Source organism: Lontra canadensis, unplaced genomic scaffold (assembly GCF_010015895.1).
Source record: "Lontra canadensis isolate GAN:19392208 unplaced genomic scaffold, GSC_riverotter_1.0 scaffold86, whole genome shotgun sequence".
Lineage (NCBI taxonomy): Eukaryota > Metazoa > Chordata > Mammalia > Carnivora > Mustelidae > Lontra > Lontra canadensis.
In genome coordinates this window covers 596,285-622,409 of record NW_022631080.1, presented here as the reverse complement: position 1 = coordinate 622,409, position 26,125 = coordinate 596,285, and the positions used below count along the sequence as shown (strand labels likewise).

The 26,125-nt window shown below is 42.4% G+C and overlaps 1 protein-coding gene across 9 annotated transcripts in view; it reads left to right on the top strand.

The window, feature by feature from the left end:
• The window catches only part of DMD (dystrophin), a 2,197,254-nt gene that overhangs the window by 2,037,314 nt on the left and 133,815 nt on the right, over positions 1–26,125 (top strand). For 4 of the 9 annotated variants that reach the window (XM_032883127.1, XM_032883129.1, XM_032883128.1 and 1 more), the window contains exons 1-2: positions 12,344–12,459; positions 18,198–18,259. In XM_032883127.1, the coding sequence (XP_032739018.1) occupies positions 12,440–12,459; positions 18,198–18,259 (82 nt within the window). In that variant the 5' untranslated portion in view covers positions 12,344–12,439. Of the gene's footprint in view, positions 1–12,318; positions 12,460–18,197; positions 18,260–26,125 lie in introns of those variants that run through there. The other 5 variants (XM_032883124.1, XM_032883125.1, XM_032883122.1 and 2 more) reach the window with 2 other exon arrangements.

Here is a 26,125-nt window from a genome sequence, read left to right as displayed (position 1 = left end):
ATGGATTATGTGTCTATTTGTTTATTGTATTCACATCAAGTGATATCTTAGTGAACAAGCAACTAGGATAAATTGAACAGATGTCAGCTGAGTTCTGGGAGAAAGTCTTAGTTTCTCACGTTATTTCTTGAGAGTAGTTATGTGTCGGCTCTATTTTGCTGTATAATCAACTATTCCCCAAATTAATGGCTTAACCCAGGGGGCAGCAAACACTTCTATAAAGGACTGAACAGTAGGTATTTGAGGCTTTGTGGTACATATAGGATCTTTGTTGTATATTCTTTTTTTTGTCCAACTCTTTAAAACTGTAAGTATACTTGGGTGGAAGGCTCTGTGAAAACGGGCCACAGGCCAGACTTGGCCCATGAACCATGGTTTGTAGCTCCCTTAACACAACCACAGCTTATTTAGCTCACTCTTAGAAGATGGACTGGGCCGAAGTAGTGGTCTTTGCTAGGCCTGCCCATGCATCTGTGGTCAGCTCGTGGCTGGATGGGCTCTTGTGGCCTGATTTGCTTGTCTGATGGTTGACAGGCTGTCGTTTAGGAACAGATTCGACTAGGTCTTTGTGACTCATGATCCAACAGGATAACCCAGGCCTCTTCACAAAGACCCTTGTCAGGTTTCTGCTTGTGTCACATTTGATATCATCTATTGGCCAAAGCAAGTCATGTCATAGGGTCATCACAGATAACAGGACAGGGAAAGACTCCAGCTTCTGATGGGAGGAGGTACAAAGGCACATAGCAACAGCTAGTTACCAGCGAGGGGCCAGAATTTGGGGCCATTTTGCTGTATGTTGCAGGGCATTGGAGAAAAGTTACAAGCAAGTTCTATTGCAGAGCGAATTTAGGTGTAGTTGAAATGAGATGTGCTCTGGTAATTCTTATTTTGTGAGTAATCACGCTGGCCTGGGCTGTTGATGTATAGCTTCATAGGCAAGTGTAGAAATAAAGTATCTATAGTCTGGTGATTTTCAAAGATGAAAAATACCAATGAGAAATATACTTAGTCACTTATTACTACAGCGTATTCAGTAAATGCTTCTGTGATTAAATACTGACAGAAGAAGGATTATGACTTCTTTTCTGGTTATTCTCCTGGCTGGCCACTCTTTTGAAGAGAATTTTATTCTCAAAGGTGGTGTTATTTTGACTTTTGCTATGCTTCATATCCCCATAGCTACACCCTGTCTAGAGTGTTCCAACAATCATCTAAGAATCTTTTTTCTTTTGCCTAAGTATGGTCATTACCGGTCTTTATAAACACTCAAATCAGATTTACCCCAGCACTTAATAGGATGAATTCATAGGTATTAAGTAGAATGGGGCATCTTTCAGCCTTCAGATGTCCCCATTCGATCAGACGCACACTGGCCAATTTATGGGCCTAGCCATGGGCCCTCTACCAAGGGCTTCCATGGATGTCCCGTTGTGGGGCAAGAGCAGGACGATTTCTCAGTTTGTGTTTTGCAGTGGTGTTGCTCAGACAGGCAGCACGCACGTGTGTGCAGTAGGGTGGGCTCCTAGTTACTCCCCTTGACAATACCTTTTGCAGCAATGTTTTTCCCCCTGCAATGTGACATCACCATGTCCTCTGGAATAGAAAGAAAAGATTGAGTGATTCCTACCGTAGGCTCCTACAGTCCCCTCAATGAACAGCTGGCAGAGAGACACGCTCTAAAATTCCAGGCAGACCCTCAGACCCTAGCAGTGCCTCCTGTGGCTAGAACTTCAGATCTGGTGAATGTCCCCCTCCTGAAGCTTGTTATGCCCTTCCAGTCTCTCGTAAGGCTCCAGCCCTTACCAGAGAATAAAACTATAAGCTGACTGCCCCCAGCTTCTTTCTGAGTCTGTTTATGCATACCTGTCCAATAAGGACACATTCTTTTCCTCCATGCAGTGAAGATCTCTAGGTTTCCTGTTTTTTGACCAATCCATGCTTTATATATCATTGTAGTGCAAACACACATGTGTGTGCACACACATTATCTCTATAAATATTTCTCTGTGTTTATATGTGGAAAGAAGAGTATCACAAAGCATTACTTATCCTTACTGTATAATCCATTCTCGTATTTTCTATTCTTTTCTTTGTTATTGAAAACAATATCCGTGATGATGCAGTCTCTAGATTTCACAGCCTATGAATGGTTCATGACCTACAGTTTGGAAAAATACCGTACTGTGCTTTATCTCTAACATGGGTCCAGCTATGCATAGGTGGCATTCTTGGCTCACTTTGCTTTGATTCCCGTAAGATGGCTTTGGCTCAGGGGCATCAGAACCTTGGTTTATTTAGATCTAAGAGCAGAATTGAGATTTTGGCTTGCTTTACTTAAAGAATTATGTTCTTTTCCTCTTATCAGTAATTCAAATAATAAACTCGATGATATTTCCTCTTACCCTTTTTCTTTTGCTTTGGCATCCAGAAAGCCCACAGCCAAATTAGAACCCCTTTTCAAAAAGGTTGGATTGAAAATATTGGCATATAGAAAAAGGTTTAATCTGAAATAGACAGTACAATGAATTTTCACAGTCTGAACACACCTCTGTAACCAGCATCCAGATCAAGAAACAGAACATTCCCAGCCCCAGAAGTCCCCTAGGCCACCCCTGCCCACTTCCAATCATTACCCACCCTCCAAGGGTGATCACTCTCTTGAATGGGAAATTTCTTAAAAATTTATTTATTATTTATTTAATTTTTTCATAAATTAATCTGGCCTGTTCTGGTACTTCATGTAAATGGAATCGTACCTCATGTCCTCTCTTGCTTCTCGCTTCTTAAAACTCACATTCCTCTATAGAGTTGGATGAAGTTGTGTGAATATGCTATGATTTATATATTCTATTGCTGATTGACACTTGATACAAACAATGATGTTAGAAACATTCTACACTGTGTCATTCAGTGAATCTGTGTCTAAGTCCCCTTTGGAAATACACTAAGGAGTAGCATTTCGGGGTCATTCGGTATATGCACGTGCTCAGCGCGTATGCATTATGCCAGTTTTCCAATATGGTTGGACCAGTGTATATTCCCATCAGCAAAGCAGGTGAGTTCTAGTTGCTCCATGTCTTCCCCAAGCCTTGTATGTAGCTAAATTTTACGAACCATATCAAGCCCGATGATCTTCAAATCAGTGTTCTGACTTTTCCTCCCTTCTTAATGCTTTATTCTATTTACATTCTCTTCATGCTGGATTTTATCTATTCATTTTTGAAATTTATTCATCCTTCTAAGTTGCCCTGTGGTACAATACGAGATATAAATACATACGTAGTATATACACAGACATGAATCCTCAGGTAGTGGCACCATAATAAAAAATCCTAGAGTCTTCCCTTTTCTCCAGAAAGGGTTGGTTGAAGTCTGATTGGTTGAAAGGTAGAATTGATTGTATCCTGTAACCTGTCTTGAGTTCAACCTCCGCACCGATTCCCAATGCTACTTTCTTAATTCAGGATTTCATCCTCTCTCTCTGCCTTTTTCTTTTCTTTTCTTTTCTTTTTCAAAGATATTTATACCCCCCCTCCAAAGGATCTGCTATTTTTTTTTAAAGATTTTATTTATTTGTCAGAGAGAGAGGGAGAGCGAGCGAGCACAGGCAGACAGAATGGCAGACAGAGGCAGAGGGAGAAGCAGGCTCCCTGCCGAGCAAGGAGCCTGATGCGGGACTCGATCCCAGGACGCTGGGATCATGACCTGAGCCGAAGGCAGCTGCTTAACCAACTGAGCCACCCAGGTGTCCCTGCTTTTCTTTTTTAATGAAGTAGAGTTGACACACAATGGTACATGAGCTTCAGGTTTTCAATATTGCAATTGGACAAGTGTATACCTTAGGCTGTGCTTACAAGTATAGCTCCCACCTGTCACCAGACAATGCTGTTAGAATACCATGGATTCTGTTCCCTCTGCCGAACTTTTTTTTCCTGTGACTTATTCATTCCATATCAGGAAGCCTGTATCTCCCACTCCCCTTCAGCCGTCTTGCTCATCCTCCCTTAACTGGACTATTGCAGTGGTCTACTTGGCATACATTTCCATTCCGCTCCATACCTTCTTCTCCATGCTTGTTTATTCCCACTCCAAACTCAATTCTCTTTAAAAAGAAAAGTCTTCACAAGTACGGGTAATGTCAATTTTTTTCGAACAGAGAGAATCATCAGACTCCTGCTGAGCAGGGAGCCCGAGATCAAGACCTGTGCAGAAGTCAGACGCTTAACCAGCTGAGCCACCCAGGAGCCCTGGGACAGTAGTATTTTCTGAATATTAACCTTCCTGAGATACAAAAGCCAATATTGGCCCAATTCTTTTTTGAATCCCAAAAAGAAGATAATCTGATTTTATAACACAGCAGTATGTTAACATTTAAAAATCTGTGCTTCGGGAAATTATTAACATGAGAGATTAGCTCACAGAGTCAGTTTAAGAAACTTGCTTCTGTTCTTCATATACTAACAAAAACATGCATGAAACCTGGAGATTTAAGCCTAGTTAACTCTTCATTGGCATGTGTGTTCCTTAAACCCAATAGGCTAAACCACTTTTCCCTTTTGCTTCCTTTTTTACATCTGTTTCTATACTTAGAGTCCATCTGATACTGTGTTTCCTCAAGTTCTATCTCCATCCCCCTTCACTAGATTCTAAGCTCCTTAAAGTCTACGCCATATTTGGATGGTCCTGGTTGTGATTGTAATTGTAATCTGGTTACAATGCTGAAATTTTAAACTATTTCCCAGCCAATCCTCCAAACATTTTTCTAGGCTTTACAAATAGTAAAGAATAGTGAAAAAAGTTTAACTGATAGGCAAAGACACATGTAAGTGTCCAATAAATACATCATGATCACAGTCATCTAAAGAAACGAATTAGAGTAATATGCACAAGAAACTTATTTTGGGTACAGAACATGAAAAAACGTTCTCGGAGATATGTGAATAAAATTCCTTGCATTCCTATTTTCCTTTTATCTCAAAAAAAAAAAAAAAAAGCTTTGACAAAAATAAACCAGAGCTAGAGTACAAGATTCAGCCCTTGGTAAATCATTAAGTGGTTAAATTGGTTTTAACCTCCATTTCCCCCTTTAAGAATTCCTGTCCCTCCGTGTCTGTCCCTGGCGAGTTCTGATCACATCCTGGCTGTTGAAGGCCTGCCACCAAGAGGGTAGAGGGGATCTTTCTCTCCCACTGTCCCTGGCAAAACCAATATTCACTGGTTTTCTCACTACTCCAGGGCGCTGCTCTCTGACGATACGAACGTGAATACACCTTTTAACATGTGTGACTAGTATGGATATTTTCACCTCGGCCCCCCAGAAGGATAGCAAAAGGGTGTAAATTTTACTTCTATCGCAGGCTTGTGGTTACTGATTTATCTTGTAAAAAAAAAAATCTTACTTTAGTTTACCCACTTCTTCCTTCTTAGATGTACATAACAGAAGTAGGAAAGTTTCCTTTTGCAAATTGCTAAAAAGGCAAGACAAACTCTGAGCCTGCTCATTTCCCCTCATACAGCAGTCTAAAAATGGCAATTGAGTGTCTAGGCTGAATTTTTCTTGTGCTGTGTTCCCAACAGTATTCCTGGACATACTGGGTTTTCTTTTAAGGAACTATAACTGCACAACAGGCTACTTTGTATTAACACAGCGTCCCCCAGCCTTCAGATCGCTTTCCTAGTCCTTATGTCAGTTGACCCACAAGATGGCCCTATGCAGTGGTAGCTGAATTTTACAGATGAGTCAACAGAGCTCCAGATGGGTTAAGGGACTGGCCTCTAAGGGGCAGAATCGGTCCAGAGCTCTGCCTTGCTGGCTTCGTGCCTCTGCCAGAATATGCTTGCTGAAGATTAAATAGCTGCTTTTGATTCTGGTAGATATTCATCTCAAAAGGAGGGGGAAAAAACCCCTCTTGTATCTTCATTCGGTATCATTTGAATATTAAATTTTTCTTACTTGTTTCAACTCAGGGTGACTTCTTTGTTCACTTAATTGACTGGTAATTCCTTTGTTTACTCCCCCCCCATCTTAAGAACCAAGTCATAAGTATTAAAAATGGTTACATTAGCATTTAGCATTTTTTTATGAAATTTGAGTGTTTCAGAATGGGTAATTTAGGCAGGCATGTATGTATAATTTTGCATTTTAATTAAAAAGCCTCAAAATGAAATCAACCTCTGACAGTAACAAATGACGGCTTCTAAAAGCTACGTTGCTATTTGATATATGTTCAGTGTTTTCTTGTGGATAGTAAGTCCTACGACTTGTTTCAAGAAAAGTGACAGGACTGAAACAATTAAAAGAGACAAAGCTGCTCTTTTTAAATCATATGTTCATAAATAAAACTGGGTTGTGAATTATTTCCAGAGAAGCAATTGACAAAGTGTAAGTAAATCACTCTAAGAACTAAAGCTGTCTTGCTTTTTTTTTTAGAATGTTCAAACCAAACCTGTATCCTTGTCCAATTATGAATTTCCTTTGACAAATAAATATTTACAAAGTATGAAATATAGACTTTGTGTACTTCCTAAGGCCAAAGCATACTGTGAAAACTAAAATTTGATATTTTCTCTCATCTCAAATACAGCAAAATAAGAACATAACTTAAAAATCATTCTCTCTTGCAGCAGACTGTCCATTAATCACTCTTTAGGTAATATTGGCTTCATGAGTCTTCAGGTATAAAGAAAAACTGTAATTTCTAGATTGGAAAATCTGAGTATTTATGGATTTGAAGAAAACAATAACATCTAGCAAAACAGAATTTTCTGTAAGCCCCATTATGAAGTCAAGAAGGAGAGAACTTTCAGCATCCCCCTATTTTCCTGTGAAAATTCTTTATGTTTTAAAGGCTTGATTGGGTAGATCCAAGGGTTAATTTACTTGTGATCTGAGAAAAGACTGAGACTTGCCTTATTATATTTTTTTAATTTTTTTTTAACTGGTGTGTGGGAGGAAGGTAGAAAGAGGCCCCAGAATGAATTCACTAATTGGGGTTTTCACCTGCTGTGAGTCTAATCGAATACAAAGCCTTATTTGTAGCTGAAGAGGAAGGGAGATTATGCAGAGTGTCAGAATTTCTGCCTAGTTTTGAAATTCCTGTTATTCCGCACGATTGTTTGGGAAAGGCAGACAGATAGTTACAGCTTTGAGCGCTTGTTAAGGTAGACCGGGAATGCTGTCCTAGGTCTGCTGGAACCACCTTAACTGGTTACCCATTTTTAGCAGGAGGCCGTCTGTTTGCTTTACCTGGGGTAGGCTATAGCTGGCAGGCTAATAGGTACCCGAATTCTTTCCTGGGAAGCAACCGCTGGCCCGTAAGGTTAATGAAGTGTGGCTTTATTTTCGTGAAGATGTTCAACTTCACATCTTTTCAGATATTCGGTGTGATAGAGGTGGCTCTGGGAAGCTTTGAAAAATCTTATTAGAAGCAAACCACATGAGAGGGAATCTGAGTGCAACTCGATTTGGAACCTATTTGGTGAAATCTCTGGTTTGGATGGCAGATGGCTCCGAGAACTTTCCTCAGCCTGGCTTACTCTGTCTCCCTGCAGGGGAAGGGCCTGGAAAAATAGGCTTTTGTGTGGGTCTGAATGTAGACGCCTCTTCATTTACTAGTTAATATGAACGGACTGGAGATTTTTACATCCAGAAGATGCTGATTTCAGATGGATCTAAAGAGACTGTTACACATATTTTAATTAGTGCACCGTGGTATTTGCCCTAACTAGCAGTGACTCACCATCATTGTAAGCATTTATTAGACGTCCGATTCAGTGCTCACAGCTCATACTTGTACTTTGCACAGAGAAACATCGAATACTTACGGGTTTGCTAAATATGTAGATGGTGAAATTTTACTGTAAAATACCTATTATGCTTAACTGAAGTAGTACCTACATTCCAAATGATTTTTAGAAAACGATGCGGGTTAAACTTAAGATGGGCTATGGAAGGCTAGGCAGTTCAGGTGGAGACGCCTGGAGCAAGAGGAAGCTGGCCCCTAGGGGTGGTGAAGTCCCTCAGGGCCATCCCCAGGCAAGTGCCCAGCGCAAACCATTCCCTTTCTTTCTCCTTTCCCATTCTGCTCCTCATTTCATATTGTTAAAACCTGGCTAACTCTGACCCTCAAGCAGAGTAAAAAGAAAAACATGTGTTTGTGGAACATCGAGCAGCCTGGTCTCTGCCCTTGGCCTCATCCACAACCTTGACCTTCCAGCACTGATATTTCAAACCAGTGGCTCCAATCCAGACATCTCCCCTCTATGCTCCGGGCTCAGATGTGGTACTCCCTTTTACATCACACGGCCACCTCGAACTCATCATGCTTAAGAGTGAATTGATCTCTCTCCCTGGCCCTCTTCTGCTTGAACCTGCCCCCCTCCTCCTGACATTCCTGGCTTGTCGAATATTACTCATCCAGGCTTGGGATTTACCCGAGAGCAGAGTGACTCAACCTCGGCTGCCTGTGAGAATCCCCTTAAAAATTTCAGTGCCCAAGGCCATTAGATCAGACCTGCAGGGTGGTGAGATGCGGTGGTGGCCAAGCTTGAGGCCCAGGGTCCTAGGTCGTCCTTTTCTTCCATCGGTGTGTCTGATCAGTCATGACTCCTGTAATGTATAACCTTATTATTTCTCCACTCGGTGCCACTTCCACTGTTCAGATCGTCTTCATACTGCAATCCCCTTGTATCTGGTCTCCTAATTCCAGACTCTTCTGACCCAGCCCCCATCCATTTCCTGAGTGCTTTTTCTAAAAGGCAAGTATGACAGAACCACACTCATGCTCACATTCAGACCTTTCAGGACACAGGTCAAACTCTGGATCATTCTCAGTTTGCCTACCTACTGAATCTCTTGACATTCTCTCCCAAGGATCAAACAGACCACTGAAGCTCTTGAAAAGAAAAAGCTGTTTCTGGCCTCGTTACCTTCACACCTGCTGTTACCACCATTTGTAATTGTTGATTTGCCTTTACCCCCAACCGACCAGAGGCTCCTTTTGTACCTATTGAGGAGGCTTCTAGAAAGAACTGTTGAATGAATGAACCCAGTCTTCTTTTCAGCTCCAACAGACGGAGTTAACTTCTTCCTCCTTGGGGTCGGGGGTCCCCATTCAGCATCTAATTTAGTGACCCAGAGGGTGACTTTGACTGGATGGGTCCCTGTTTGGTCAGGAGCCTGGAAGAAATAGATGGTATAGGCAAAAGTGGTACTTGAAAAGAATGTAAAAAAAAGGCTATTTACAAAAAACCTGAGCAGTGTCAGGGGAAAAACAAGAGCAAAGGGAGAACCTGGAAAATGCTGTTGCTGTAGAAATGCCAGCCCAGCTTGTGGCCGTGGGTAAAGGAACTTAGCCACTGCCAGGACCAAGGCCAACAGGAGGGAGCTTGAGGAATAAAATGCAGACATCTCCCTCCTCCTGCCCTTTATCTCTGGCTGTAGGCTTTTCCTCCTGGCCTCCCATTAGCTGAAGGCAAAAGGAAGCCAAAGGGCACGCAAGAGCCTGACTGATGACATCCCCAGAGGCCCAGCCTCCTGGGGCGCAGAGCAGAGTGGAGAAGGGCAGAAAATAGAGCTGGAGAGGGGACTGAGAGGATATCCAGCACAGTCCCTTCCATCAGAGAGGTCTACGTTTTTCTAAGCAACATTTTTAAGGGGGTTAAAGACTAGAGTTTTGGGTATGGAGGAATTTAGACTTCACTCTATCTCATTCCTTCCTTATCCCTTTTTGTAGCAAACCTACCCCCCTCTGCTGTCAGACAGCAGTGAGATTGCTTACTAGCACAGAAGAAAAAAAAATACAGATCTTCCCCTGCAGTAAAGGAGGCCACATCTCCCCATGGCAGCATGGTAGAGTGGCATAGGCCTTGGAGCAAAACTCCCTAGTCCAGTCCTTGCACTGTCACATTCTCGCCACAGTGCGAGCATGAGTATAGCTCATGGTAAATTCTGGAGTCAGAATTGCAATCTGTCCTTTCTGGTGGCAGAGCCCCCATGTTCCTTTCATGTCTCTGATTCACGCCAAAACAGTAATGATAGCTACTATAAACAACGTATTGTCATACATAGCATCATTATAGAATTTTTATATGAAATGAACATTTATAAATTACCTTTTCTTAATGCCTTTTCCTAATAAGGAAATTCATCATTTAACTGAAACTGACAATAAAACAGTTACTGTGATGCCCATGTCGTTTCTTAATAATGCTTGGAGTATTTAATTTCTAAAATAACATCAAGAGTTGGGAACAAGTCTTCAAGTGCCTATAACTCCAGTCTAAAAAAGAACTTAAAGATGTATTTTTGAGGATTGCCATCTGTCAAATTTAAGAGAAGAAAAATTGGAATAGTGATTTCTTATTTTCCATTCTTTTTCATTGTCCAACGAATGGTTCCTAGTAGTTTCCCTAGTGAGCAGTGAGAAAAAAGACTTAGACTGTTTATATTTTAGAGAAACCTATCAGGCCTGAATCTTCAGTGGGTAATTTCAGAGTGTAAAACAAACAGATAAAACAAAAATAATGAGAAAGGAGAAGCATGACAAAGCACAGGTGTGGCAAACCTTTAACTGATTGATTTCTGATGTGTACAAATGTCCATGCTGTGAGGTTTGTGTCTTTTCATTGAAATAAACATAAACAGTATTTAAGTGATTTGCCACATTGACACAGGGATTGGTTACTGATTAATAGCAAAGTGCACAACTTTCTCATCACAGAATACTAATCCTTCTTCCCTCACCAAGATAGAGACAGACCTAGAATCTGCAGTTCCACCAAGGGACAGCCTCACCCAAAGGGAATCCTAGTGTGCCCCCCTCAGACCATAATAGAAGCTGCCTCCACCACTCACTGGCTCAAAATTGCTAAAAGACAGCATTAATAAGTCTCAATTTATGACGCCGAATGCCAGCAGAAGTGCTTTATTTGCTTTAAAATAGCAAAACCAATCCTACCTACATGCACAAGGCTTTAGTGATAACGTTTACATTTTTATTTGGTTTGTCAACGGGAATGAAGAAACCTGGCACCCCCTTTCCCTTTTGTTCCTGTACTTTATTATTATTATTATTATTTTTTTGCTTATTTTGTCATTCTGTAGCAGACAGTAAAGGGAGATTGATGTCCACAGTCCTTTTAGCTCAAACATTCTACAACGTTCTACGGGGTTGGGGGTGGGGAAATGTTGAGCAAAAAAGAGGATATTTTAAAAAGAAAAAGGGGGGCATGTTTTCAACTGTAAACAGAAGTGGAAGGAATGGACCAGAAGAGAGAGTGAAAGGCAAGTAGTTGAAAGAAGATAAAAAGAAAAAGCAGGCCCACAAAATAAATGGACAAGGAGGGACAATGGAACCACGAAGGGACTTTATCTTAAAATACTCCGGGGACTCTAATGGAAAGTATTATGTGAAGGTTGCAAAAACTTACTGTGCTAATGAAGGCTGTCTTCTTTTCAGAATATTTCCTCGCTTGAAATAATTTTGCATAGTTAACCTGCATCGTCACATGGCACACTCTAGGATTTGCAGTATTTGAACTGTCCCCTGCCACTTTTCTGATAAAATGTTCCATTAGAAATGGATTCCTTTTTAGATTTCTCGAAAATAATACCAAAAGACCAAACCATGTCACACCACTGGTGGTGGTGGTGGTGTTTTCTTTAGAGCCTATAACCAGCGGTTCTCAAACTTCAGTCTGCTCTTTCTGATTCAGTAGGTCTGGGCTGAGACTCCAGCATTCTTTTTCATCAAAAGTTCGCAGGTGACGCTGATACTGCCCTCCCCCACTTTGAGACCCACAGCCGTTTCACAAATACAAATGCTTCCTAAGAAGCTCATTTAGCCCAGGATGAGCATAACCTGAGTTTCATGTCCTTACAGCCCTACCACTTTAATCTTGGATTGAGGGAAAGCCGGGGCGGGGAGAACTCTGTCACTTTTTTCTCTCTCATGCTCTGAAAACAAAAACAAAAACAAAAACAAAAACCAAACTCTGAGCCCACACACTTAATTATCTGCAATGAGGTCATTTGCACCTAGGTCATTTATTTAGGCAACAAGTAGTCTTGCTGGAGGTTTTAAGACGGTGCTAGCAGGGCGGTGTGGGGCTTTCAGGTTCCTAGGACTACCTTAAATCTCTGCCTCCGTCGGTCTTTCCTTTCTCCTTTCCGTTTGGCAAGGCCGATTCCCCACTGCCGGGTCTCTGGGAGCCCGGGTTCCCAGGTCGCTAGGTGGGGGCGGAGCCCGGACCGGCCCCGCCCCGTCTGCCTGCAGCGCCCCCTCCCCGCCCGCCTGCCTGCCCGCGCTGGCTCCTCCGCAGTGCTTTCAGCTGCGAGCCTGGGCGGCGGCGGCGCTCGACTTTCGGGGAGCCCGGCGGCTCTGGAAAACTCACTCCTCCGCTCGCGCCTTCCTTCGACCGCCGAACCCTTGCAACCATGAGGGAGCAGCTCAAAGGGTAAGTGCATCACGGCCCCCTCGGATTGCCGCAGTCCGTGCACTTGTGGCACGAGCAGGGGGCAAACCCGGGCGGCCAAAACTTGGACAAGCGCAGCGGCGGGACGCCGGGCGGCCCGGCGTCGGGGAACCTACCCCGCGGGTCCTTGCTGCGCCGCTGCAGGTGCGTCCCCCGGGGCTTGCCCCTCAGCGCCAGGCTTGTGGCGAGCCCCTTCCTCTGGCTTTGGGATGGGCTTGAAGAGAAAAAGCTGATTTCTCGCCCTACCCGGAGGGGACAGCGCGTTCTACACGCGGCGATTAGGGCCGCGGGAGCTTTTTGCTCCTTCCCGGGCTGTGTGAACGTGAGCCAGACAGGCTGTTCCTAAATTGTCGCCCGATCTCGCGGAGGGAAGGGGCGCGCGAGGTTTTACCTTCCATTGCACTGCAAGTGCCAAAAGGTCAACTTTCTGCCTGATTTCTTCCGAGGATTCCAACTGACATTCCCCTTGTTGGCTTTTTTACTCTGTTCGTTCCATGCCCCCACGACTTGCCGAAATCAGGAAACAGAGAAAAAGCAATTAAAGCCCAGAAGTCCAGGATTTGACATACAGGGAGGATAAAGTGTTTTGTTATGGTGGTTTTTTGTTTTGCCCTCTGGGGTTGAGTGTGCAGTCATTTCTGGGTGTCCTTTTCTCGGGTTTCTCCAGGTGCCTGTGCTCGTCTTTAGCCGAAGTTTGTCATTCCACATCTGATCTCGGCAACGAAAAGGGCAGGACAGTTTATCTCCGTTAAATTTGAAGTTAAGTTTGAAGCTGAAATTGAAAGGGTTCAGTTGCCTGACGTAGGCATAATATTATCAAATGCTTTGACATCATGAAAAAAAAAAAGGGGCATCCGATTTCCGTGGCGACCCTAAGTCTTTAAGTGAAATCTACATTCTTCCTTGGCTGAAAGCTCCTCTTGGACTCCCTGCTTTGTTATCCCTGTCACCTCTCCTGGTCACCCCCCCCATCACCCTTTCTCTTTTGCCTGGGTTTTTTATTTCCTTGTGCCACATCCCCTCTTTGCAGGATACAGTTGCTTTTGGAGAAGCTAGAGAAGCAAATGAAAAAACACGGTTATGTGAGAGGTCTCTGACCCTTGATCACCATGGAATTGGTTTCAGACAGTGTTGTTTGATCTTGGATTGGACACAACCCTGAAGTGAAATTGCTTTGGCCAAAGTTGAGGGTGGGTGGGATTTAAGCCCAAAAAGCAAATAGAGGGAGGACAAGTAACAGCTGGCACAATCACGGAGGCAGTCATCTTTGGCCTGCCTTGAGCCAAACAGAATAAAATGTTAAATATTCCAGGGAACAAGAAGCGGAGACTAGAATAGGATTTATGATGCCCAGATTGACACCCGTTTCCCCCAACCCCCTCCACAGTAGCAGAAACTTTTAAATATGTTTTACCATTCCCACCCTGCCGGTATTCCAGCAGTGCAAGCCAAGTTCAACATTCAGCATGCAAATGCCAAGCTTCCTCTAGAAAAAGAGTCTGATCCCCAGATTAAAGGGAAATGATTTTGTGGTGTGGATCAATGGGTTCCAGATTATATATGAAGCCAAACTCTAATCCTCTGCAAATTGCAAGAGAACGGTACCTTTTTATACCGCTGCGTAGCGATTAGTTTCCTCCCCGGGAAGTAGTGGAAAGATAACTTTTTAAAAAGGCAACTGTTTGGAATATTTTGAGTACCCAGTAACAGTGGTAGCAGAAGAAATCTTATTTTAATTAGGCAAATAAGAAATCTTATTTTAATTAGGCCCATCCCCCCCCCAGTAGAAATTTGTTACTTTTTATAACTGTTTAATGTTTGTTTTTAAGAAACTAAAAAAGCAATTCCAATAAGTCTGATTATTCCAGCACTGACAGCAGGAACAGCTCTGAGGCAGTTATAATAACCTTGCACACTACTTGAAACTAAAGAAGGTGAGAGAAAATTTAAATTGTATGGTAGGAAATTAGGTCAGCCCTGTGCTCAGTAGAGTAATGCTTTAATTTCTTATTATTGACAAGTGGGTGTTGCCGGGGTCTTTTGTCACATCCAGTGGTTTGGTATTTTAATTTGCATTTCTTACCACGGCCCCAAATAAAAGGGAAAAGAGAGATTATTGTAGTTTGTACACATTTTGAAAGGAGGGGAAGTCAGTTTGTAAGGCTGTTCCCAGAGGCATATCTGATACCAGGCTTTGGAACCAGCAGGGCCAAAATCAGTAACATGTTTTAAAGCTTTATAGAGCATCTTAAGGATTATTTATGAAACTCGTCTCTGTGTTAATGGGCATGCAGAATTTTGATCTACGTGGAACATCATTATTCTCCAGAGACTGACCAAAGATGTGCCCGCTAACTTGTGAGCAGGTTTCAGAATTTCCTTTTTGGTTGGGCATGGTATGGAGAGCACGTTTCCAATGTGAAAAGTGAACAAAAAAAAAAAAAGAGAGAGAGAGAGATACTTACCAAGAATGGCACCACCCACGCCCCCACCACCAGCTCCCCGGCTGGGCATCTCTTTCTGTGTTTTCTGTACATTCCAGGTATACACCTGAGCTCCTTCTGATTCACCACTGTTTTTGAAACTAGACACAGTAATAAATATAGCTGTAAAATCTCTCTTGATCTCTAGCCAAAAATGGGCTTGTCCTGTAAGGCAGGATGTAGATAGGAGTCTCACAGATTTGTGCCTCCGGTGGATTACTGTCCATCTTTTCTTTCTCTTCGGGCAGGGGGGGGTGTTCAGTATGTTTCACGAGGGCTGTGAATTCACCACACACCGAAAACACCCACATACAGTGAAGCGAACATTTGGTTCATCTTATAGTTCCCAAAGAATCGGAAGTCGTTGGAGCTGGGTTGTCAGTCGTTCTCAGCATTAAATGGTGAGGAGATTATTTTTCTATTTGTGAGGATTAGTCACACCCTTTATTCTTTTCTTCTTTCCACTTGTGTTCCCTTCTCTTGCTTGGTTCTGGTTTGCAGCTGAAGTGAAACTAAGACTGTACAGATGAAATACCAATCTGTTTTCTGGTTACTTGGCATTGCTTACAAAGAAAAGGCTTGCGTGTTGGAGGGCAAGGACGTAAAAGAGAATGGGCTTTTGGATTTGTTTGGGTTCATTTATCTAGGTTATTCAAGGCCTCCCACCCAGTATCAGAGGTAAGTGGGAAAATGAGCACTTATAAAGGCCCATTCCAATAACCGGTGAAGTGGGGCTCCACGCAGGGGCTGAGACTTTCTGCTGTCATCCAGCAAAGGAAACTGTGGTTAAACTAAGGACTCGCGGATGAAAACAATTTTGAAAATCCTTCTCACCATTTTGACCCACTGGAATAAATTCCTTGGAAAGGTAGAAATGTCAGTAGATTGACCATCAGGTTTGTATTAGAGCGAGGCAGCCTCGTGAAGGGGCGGGGTGGGGGGGGTGGAGGGGTGGGGCTTGCATTCACTCCCTGTGGGATTCTTCTGTCGCTCATATGCAAGTTTCTCTTTTCTTTGGGAATTGCCTTTGACACGACTCACCCAGGCGCAGTGTTCTTCCCCTTTGAAGTCCATTACAGATGCTGCCTTTTCAGAGCCTTTGTCTGTGCTTCTGTCTGGTCAGGTTGATCAGCTCAGACAGACATTTTCCTGCCCATCTATTACTGAAGATGCTACAGTCCTCCCACACAGCATGGAGATGGGACTTTATTGTCATGCATTGTGGGAATTAAGGGCCCATATGTGTGGACACACGTGCTTTCCCCCCCTCTTTTCCTTCCCTCCCTCCCTCCCTGGTGTTCCCATATGCATGGCCTTGGGAAATGACAGAGGCCTAAACGCAGGGTGGTCTTTCATTGCTGGGCACTTTCCGAGCTGAAAAACACCCGAGAACAAGCCAACACTTTTTCCACGAAGCTGCAAGCTGCAGCCTCCTTGTGCTGTGCATATAAAGTACCAGTTCCGCCCACCTCTTCTCCAGATCAGAAACCAGCTTGGTTGTGGCGCTTCCTAAAACCCCCGAAAGCACGGACCGCGTGCGTGCGTCTTCAGCTCTCCTTGCCCTTTAAGACTTGGATGTCTCTCTGGTATGTTCCCTCCGCTGAGAAGCCCCTCTTGCCCTCCTCACAGGAGAATTGTCTCTGTGGAAGAGGAAACCAGAAATGAACGTGTGTGCAGGAGAGACCGAAACAGCCCCTGGCAAGTCAGCATTGTCTCGTAACTTTCTTACCGGAGTCTTTCCTCTTCCATTCCTGGATGGCAAATAATCAGAGGGGATGGTCTTGGAAGGTGTACAGTTTGGGGGAATTTCCACCCACTTTGTGACATTTACTATCGTATTTCACAAACCACAATAAGTATTTCTCCTTTCAACTTTCTTTTTAAACAGTTAATTCACAGGGAGTGGTTTTTTTTTGTTTGTTTGTTTTTTGTTTTTTTTTTTTTTGTTCTCTACAAAGGCTTGGCCAGCAAGGTGGATCCGCGTCTATAGTGTCAGCAACTAGAAAAACTCGCTTTCAGTGGGCGTCAGTTTGGGGGCCACAGAATGACCAAAGGAGCACCAGAACATGCTGGTCACTGAATCACTTCACTCTCCCAAGTGAGGAGGCCTGCCCCAGATTGTGCAGTTAGTAGGGCTCAGAGCCAGAATCCAGTCCTCACTTTGAAACTCTGTGCGGAGGTTGCTTGACATCGTTGCCCTCCCCAAACTCTTCTTTTCATGCAAGGCATCTGTATTTGGTGTTCACCTTGAAGTGTCCACATGTAAGCGGTTTCTCTTCCCTGCAGCCCCCACCCTTCCCCTGAAGATCAGGAACAGGCTGTGCGTATGGCTTCTGTAATACCTGTGTTCAGGGCTGCATTTTACCCTATCAAAGCCCATCATGTAATCCCTGAAAATGGGAAATACGATGCTATGGGGATTTAATGTAGATGGGCCAAAGTAAGCAAAAGTATATGTGGTTATCTCTTCCGGATTTATTCATGCAACCGAATTAGGAACAAAGGTGTTTTGTTCTTTTTGTGGCCAGAGCTGATAGCTGGTAACTACACTTAGCTGAACTTCAAGAAATGGGAGAGAACTGTGAATGCTTCATTCAGGCCCAAGTAAATATAGGAAAAGGTGGGCCGGTGTGTGGAGTACTGGGGGAAAAAAGGCACTTGAGGAGGAAGTCATGGGGAGAGGGGAGGTAGGACAGATTGGTCGGGCACTGGCTAGACCTTAAGCCGAAGTGAAATGCCGTCATTGTGAGTATGAGACCTGGATATGGAGAATGAGGAGTAATGGAAAAATGTCAAGGGTCGTGAAAGCCACTGAGAAGTGAGGTGATTTATTTATTGAATCAATGTCCTATATCTCTTTGACAGGGTTGAGTAACCCTTGTCAGTGTCCTTTCTGAACGGTCTACATTGGACAGGCGAAAAAATCCTGGTTTTTGATTATTGATTATATAACCAAGTCATTTTATAACAACAGAAGCACAACTGACTTGTGGGTGCCAAGAAGAAACAAATTCTGGTTCCCAAAGCGTATTCGTGTTGCTTTTTCCTTTAAGGGCGATGGTAGCAGCCTCTCGCTGCTTGTAAGAAACATTCTCAACTGCGTGGACCGAAGTCCTTTGAAGTAACCTTTGAAGTAACGTTGCCGAATGAACTAGAAGCAAACCATACTTTTCTTTTCTCCTTTCCTTCACTACCCATTATACATTCTAAAGTCTCTCTTTGTATTTTCTGTTTTAGCCACGAGACCCAAACAACTTGCTGGGACCATCCCAAAATGACAGAGCTCTACCAGTCTTTAGGTAAGGACATGGCCACGTTTGCTTCAGGTTAAATGGCAGGTGACTCACAGGATAAAGGGCTCATAGTGTGCACGTTGTTGGTTGCCTAAATCTGTCATGAGATTGTTTAAAGGGTGAAAACGACACCTTTCTACCCAAAATTGACAGCTTCCTTTTCCATAGAGTTTCTTTAAAAATAAGTTTTAGAATGTCATCGATTGCTGAAAATTCAATATACCTGAGAGGGCCAAAAGGTCTTTGTAGTTTTCTTTGCTGCATAGAAGGATGGAAAAAAAATACTTGCAATTTATGGCAATTGTTTTTCCCACCAAGAAAGTAAACTGTTTCAAGTTGTTCTTATCGATTTCTTCCCTGTGAACTCAAGACAGCATTTTTGCCAAACCACAGGTATTGTGGTAGGAATTTTCTGCAGTCTTTTCCAGTGCTTATAATTCCGAAGCCCATCAGGTCATCCATGTGAACATTTAAAAGATTTCTCTGCTATGTCTTGTCTTGTTTGTGTGAGAGCCTGACCATTTTCTTCCCCCTCACAACTGGGGATTTGTTGAACAGACACACAGCCTCCAAATAAGAAAACATAAGTGGCACCAGGGTGGCTCAGTGGGTTAAGACTGCTCTGCGTGACCTGCTTAGCAGGGAGCCTGCTTCCCCCTCTCTCTGCCTGCCTCTCTGCTTACTTGTGATTTCTCTCTGTCAAATAAATAAATAAAATCTTAAAAAAAACATAATTCTTTTAATGCTTCATGAAAGTACACTCTGTACCATTTTAGATCTTTGGAGAGTAATCGGAAATGAATTATCTTACATAGTAACTAGTTGTTTGTAATTAAAGAAATAAGTCTTCTGTACTACTAAAATGATTTTTAAAGTCTGCTTCTTTGTGAATGGTTGTATTTGTAGACTAAAATGCATAAGGTGAACTCTTGGGGTTTAAATTATGTGACAGTGCCCATGGGACTCAGGGTGATCAGACCAATTTTGTGCATGTGTGAGCACACGTGTGTGTGTGTGTGTGTGTGTGTGTAGCTATTGCTGACTTGCTATAATAGGTTCTCGTTGGTTAATGAATTGAAATTACAGTGATGGGGTAGGAGACATATATTTGTTTATTTTTTAAGATTTTATTTATTTGACAGACAGAGATCACAAGTAGGCAGAGAGGCAGGCAGAGAGAGAGAGGGGGGAGCAGACTCCTGCGGAGCAGAGGTAGAAGACATAAATCAAAAAATTGTTTTCCCAGACTTTTTCTAATTATGCATGAGATTAGTTCCTTCCAGAAAATCCAAAAAGTACAAATAAAAAGCTGAAAAACAAAAGATGTCACTTGTAATTCTGGCCAGATATATCCATTATATTTCAATTAATGCTGTATCATTTTAGTTTAGCAGTATCTATATATGTATGTGTAGGGGGGGTGTGTGTGTGTATGCATTGCACATATGTACACAACACTTTTAAAAATTTTAAGAAAATTGGGATCAGCTACTCTTTAAGTGTTATATTTTCAGTTCTTACAGAATGTTTCTGGCTTACAGTGCTGCACCGTTTAGACCACAGGTGGAAAACTTAAATGCTCATATTTTGGCAAATTGAGAGAGAACAGAGGCCTCATCTGAAGTAGGCAGCAGTTTTGCGGGGCAAGCAGGCCGTCCTAGACCAGTGCTCTCAGGACTTGTCATTTTTCAAGAGAAGTGAGAAATCTGTCGATCAAGAGCTAATTTGAACTCGTCTGTAAACCTGAATGGTTTACACCCATTCAGGCCACTTGTAATGTTTTATCTCTAATCAGAGTGACTTGTAGTTACAATATTTGAACTTACTTTTGCTTAAAAATCTTTATTAGAGAATTAATAATTCAGGTTTTTTGAAGTTTAAAAATATAGGCAAGCTAATAGACAAAAAAGAAGAAAAGGCAAATCCTCTGTAACCCACCTCTTAGAGTTAACTAATACTTAAAAATCTAGTAGGTAGCTTCAAAAATTCCTTTCTGTATATACATTTTTATAAAAGTTGGATGGTTCTGTTTTATAATCAACTTTTTTTCACCTAAATGTAATGTACCATGGCCATATTTCCATTTCATTACATTGTATTCTCTACTGGTTTGCTTTTAATTGCTCTGTAATGAGAAACCACAAACGTGGTTGACAAAAAGCTAATTATGAACTATCAATGAGTAGATGTTTGTACCTTCAGTAGGAATTAAATACACCTTTTATCATCATATTTCCGAAGTTTTCTCAATAATTCAAATGTGGTGGTACACTCCAGGCTGGTAATCTGGCAGGATTTCTGACCTTGGGCAGATCACCTGACTTTGGGAGATAATAGAATTCCACAGTTGCAGGGGGATTGAGAGCTCATTTATTACAAGCTTTTTCTTTGATGAAGTCAGCTTTACTGATATGATTCACTTCTCATAAAATGCAGCCACCTTAAATAAGTGGTCACCAGGGCACCTGGGTGCCACAGTAGTGGGTTAAAGCCTCTGCTTTCAGCTCAGGTCATGATCCCAGGGTCCTGGGATCAGCCCCGCATTGGGGGGGGGGTGTCTCTGCTCAGCAGGGAGCCTGCTTCCTTTCCTCTCTCTCTGCCTGCTTGTGATCTCTGTCAAATAAATAAATAAGATCTTTAATAAATAAATAAATAAATACGTGGTCACTTCCAGTGTCCTTTGAAATTCTGCTCTTAGCTCTCCCAGTAACAATCATCTTAGAAATTAACTGGTGTTGAGGGGCACCTGGGTGGCTCAATAGTGAAGCGTCTGACTTTGGCTCAGGTCATGATCTCAGGGTCCTAGGATCAAGTCCTGCATCTGGCTCCCTGCTCAGCGGGAAGCCGGCTTCTCCCTCTCCAGCTCCCCCTGCTTCTGTTCCTCTCTCACTGTCTCTCTCTGTCAAAAATAATAATAATAAATTTTTTTTAAAAAAAGAAGTTAACTGTTGTTGAAATTTGTCTTACGACTTTCAGAACTAAAATTACCAGTGTTTGTGTTACAGTCAGATGTTAACAGGCTGATTTTTATCCAAACAGAGACTCATTCAATTACATCCGAGTGTTGAGAGGGCACTGTGTGTGCTCTGCATTGAACATGTATGCAACCGTAGTGGGCTGTGGAAGATACCGACGTCCATATTTCGCAGGGTAGTGAAGTCAGGTGCAAAGAAACCATTTGTCAGGGCCACACAGCTCTCTGGGGCTATACTGGGATTTGCTCAAGGTCCTCTATTAGCATTTTCACTCATTCATTGATTTTTATTAACTCAGTTAAAGCATGCCCACGTGGGTTACTGTGCACCTGCTACAAATATGTACGAATTGACAGTTTTACCCGTGGATAGAGAGTGACTTGAGTAGTATTTCTGGAACAAACCGTTGCATTTCTACAGATGGTACAGTGGGTTCCTAGACAGTAGGCACCCTTCCTTCCAGTGTTGGAAATGGTGGTTTGTTACATGTGGTGGAGTTTGTTACATTCTATAACCCTGAGATGACCTACAAGATTAAGTGCTATTTCTGCCCTCACCCACCCCTTCCAGTGTTATGAAGTTGAAATACAAGCGTAACATACTAAAAAGAAACCTTTCATTTCTTTTTGATTTTTGTATATTGGCTTATCTTTTTTAGTCACAAGATAGCTCTTTAGGTCCGAGTTGCTACTTTGAGCTCTAGAATAAGTGTTGGAAGCAGTCATCTGCACGCAGTTTATGAAAGGTATCATGAAAACAAAACTGCCGTGTGGTTGGGTATGTTCAGTGTTTTAGACAATAGAGGTCTGAAGTAGTACCTCACCACGGCGCCTGGGTGGGTCAGTCGGTGAACCATCTGCCTTTGGCTCACGTCATGATCCTGGGATGGAGCCCCGCATCGGGCTTCCTGCTCAGTGGAGAGCCTGCTTCCTCCCTCTGCCTCTGCCCCTCCCCGTGGCAGCTATAGTGATTCACAATATGCAGGAAACAGGACACATTTCCTAAATATGCCACATCTGAGAAGACTTCCATTCTCAAATTGGCCCAGATCCCCAGCCAGCCTGATAAAGGCCTGTTTGTTACCGTCCCCAGAGCATTCAGGTGTTCTCCCTGCACCCTTTCCCTGAGCTCTGGGCAGCGTGCTGTTGGAGACTGAAAGCATTTTGGATGGACTGAAAAAGTAGCATTTGAGCACTGACTGATGGAAGGCTAGGATGTTACTTCAGATGGTAATATTTGCATTCTTTAGTTAATAGAATGATAGGTAGTTTTCTTTGTGATTTTCTACAATGAATGGATATTACTTACAATTAGATGTTTAGCATAAAATGTTTCTTCATCATTCTCGACTCCTTGGTGTCCCTACAGCTGTAACCGATTCACTAGTGAGAACCCATGACAGAAAAACAGTGACAGCTACACACATACCTGCCTCACACATCACACATCACACATACATGTACAGAATTGATGTTTAAGTACCCCGATTCTGTCGGCTTTGTCAGGTAACTTTTAATACCAGGAGTTCACCTCATGTGTTTCACTTTCTAAGTACGTTCTTCCACCAAAAAAAAACAAAACAAAACAAAAAAAAACCAGACCTAAAGATTTTTAGTGATAGAGAAGACATACCCAACTTTTTTGTTTAAAAAAAAAAAAGGAAGAGATTTAATTTCAAATTATTCTTAAGAGATCTAAAACAGCTTTCTGAAGTGAGCTCTTAGCAAATGTTAAAAATATTTGTGTTTTCCTCTTTTTAGGCTGTGTTCCTGCTCAAAAAATTCTAAGTTCTGAGGGCAAAAATTGTCAGAGTTCCACACTAACACACAGTGGGGCATAATAAAGAAATAATGTAAATGTTCACAGTGATGACCTGAACAGTCATTAGGAATTTGAGGATTGGAAGGTCTCCAGAAAATTTTTTACGCAACATTAACAGTTTGGCAAAAGTGTGGTCTTGTTTTCACAAAGAGGAAATCAATAAGAACAACCTGAAAACAGTTTTCTTTCAGCATTTTTCTCTGACTGGCCAGTGTGGTGGGGGTGAGGGGTAGGTCTATAAAAAACCACAAAGTTTTCTGTATCTATTTTTATATGGGCCTTAGTATTCTTATCTTTATAATGAGAGTATGGGACCAAAGTGTCTATGAATTTTGTTTATTTTTCTCTTACTTTGGGCTGAGGTAGAACAGGTTGTTTCTAGAATTTGCTGTGATCATAATTTTTCAAGAAGCACCTTCGGCTGACTCTGCAGACAGATGTATTTCTAAAAGTTGAATCATTCCTATTTTTAAAACTGTGCATTCTAGAAAACAAACAACAGGGAGAATATCTTGCCATCTATCCATGTCTTACAGACAGTACGGATGCTCTTGAGATATTTCCCACAAGACCCGCCGGGCCATCCATTTGTTGTTCAAAAGGCACGTTCTTCATCATTTCTTAGAAGCAATAATATGGCCAATATGCGAGGTGAATTTCAGGTTTCCTTTGGCGTCTTTACAAATGCAATGGAAAGATCGTTGTTCCATTAGGTTATCTTGGCAATTCAAAAACTTGTAAATCTTTAAGTCTCTAAAAAGCATTTACAAAATCAGTAGCTGTTAGATAGTGATGTGCTCTGAAAATTATTTTGAAATACTAATAAAGGACTGATTTATGTGAAGTGCCATTAAATGATAAAAAGCCTGTAATTTTTCTCAACGATTTATATCTGGGTTCTTAAGTTTGTCGCTAAAATGTTTAGGTAAATATTTTTTTAAAAGCCCCCACCCCCACAATATGTACTGCTCAAAAATTCTCGAAGAAAGTATTTCTTAGTCTGTACTACTGGGGATCTCTTAATTATAAATACAGGAAAATCCTGTAGTCCTCTCCATGGTTCCCTCGCGAGCTATGTGTGGGTAAAAATAAGATAATATGTAAAGAGAATGAATTGTGCATCTTGAGGAGGTGAACTGAGTATTTTTTAAAGGATTTTTTATTTTATATATTTAACAGAGAAACAGCAAGAAAGGGAGCAGAAGCAGGACTGGGAGAGGGGGAGGCAGGCTTCCCACTGTGCAGGAAGTCAGATGCAGGGCCTGATCTCAGGACCCAGGGTCATGGCCTGAGCAGAAGGCAGACACATAACAACTGAGCCACCCAGGTGCCCCTGAACTGAGTATTTCTTTCTTTCTTTTTATTTTTTTTTTAAAAGATTTTATTTATTTTTTTAAAAGATTTTATTTATTTATTTGACAGACCGAAATCATAAGTAGGCAGAGAGGCAGGCAGAGAGAGAGGGGGAAGCAGGCTCCCCGCTAAGCAGAGAGCCCGATGTGGGGTTCGATCCCAGGACCCTGAGATCATGACCTGAGCTGAAGGCAGAGGCTTAACCCACTGAGCCACCTAGGTGCCCCTAAAAAGATTTTATTTATTTATCCGACAGAGATCACAGGTAAGCAGAGAGGCAGGCAGAGAGAGAGGAAGGGAAACAGGCTCCTTGCTGAGCAGAGAGCCGGATGGGCTCGATGTGGGGCTTGATCCCAGAAACACAGGGACCACGACCCGAGCCAAAAGCAGAGATTTCAACCCACTGAGCCACCCAGGTGCCCCTGAACTATTTCAAACCATTTGCTCAAATCCAGATGCCCCCTATGATCTGATGTCACATATTCCAGTTTCCTTTTTTCTGCATCGAAGCCGCTTTAACCACGAGGATTTCCATGAGGAGGATTGGTGCTCATTCTTTCCTGCAGTTCTGGCATTTTTTACAAGGATCTCAACCTCTTACCCATTTCCAAGTTCTACAATCTGTTCTCCAGCATGATGCCCACCCAAAGGATATGAAAGCTGTCAGTTTTGAAAAAAATGGATGTATGAACGTTTTAGGAAGTCTTAAGGAAAGTGGTCCTAAAAACTTTCATGATTTGAAGACAGTCCATCAACATGTGGCCCTTAGCCTGGGATCTGTTGCCTGAGGAGAGCTTTGTGATGTTAAAATGAGGGCTTCCTTTTGTGGCCCCTTGAGTCTGAGGCTGGTGGGATTCTTCTGCAGTACAAGTAAAGAGGACTAGGTAAGTCCCAGTTAAGTCAAGAGGCTAAGAGCTTCTTCAAGATACATGAATAGCATATTAGTAAATGAGCACAACTGACTGATAGAGTTAGGAACACTCCATAGGAATCCTGTACATCTTTGCTCTGTTGGTTCAAGAGGAGGGAATATCATTGAGGTTTGCCAGCTCTCCCTCTCTGTTGATAGGCTTTCTACATTCCATTAAGCATTCCCTCCGGAGGATGCTCTGCAGTTAGGAGCTACGGGATTTTGAATGACTATGAATTCCTTTTGCATCAGGAGCTTGTCCTAATGCTTTTCTCAGCACATTATGTAAACCGTTCTCAACTAGGCTACTCAATATTTAGCATATTCTCTTCTCTGTCTCTTATCTCCAGGTTCTTAAGTATGAAGACCTTCTGTCTTTTGATATTCTACCATAATGCCATGAACTGGAAAGAATATCTAAATTCAGGGGCGCCTGGGTGGCTCAGTGGGTTAAAGCCTCTGCCTTCGGCTCAGGTCATGATCCCAGGGTCCTGGGATCGAGCCCCATATCGGGCTCTCTGCTCAGCAGGGAGCCTGCTTCCCCCTCTCTCTCTGCCTACCTCTCTGCCTACTTGTGATCTCTCTCTGTCAAATAAATAAATAAAATCTTTAAAAAAAAAGAATATCTAAATTCAGATTCCGGCTTAGGTGTGAACTTGGGCTAATACTTTGCTTTTTCTTGGTCTTAGATTTCTGTCTTGGTGGGTTGAGCAGTGAATCTTTCATCTCTAAATATCTGATTTTAATTGAACTCCTGTCCAGAATATGACTTGGTCTCATGAAGGTGATGCTCATCTCTCCAGTTTCTCTTGG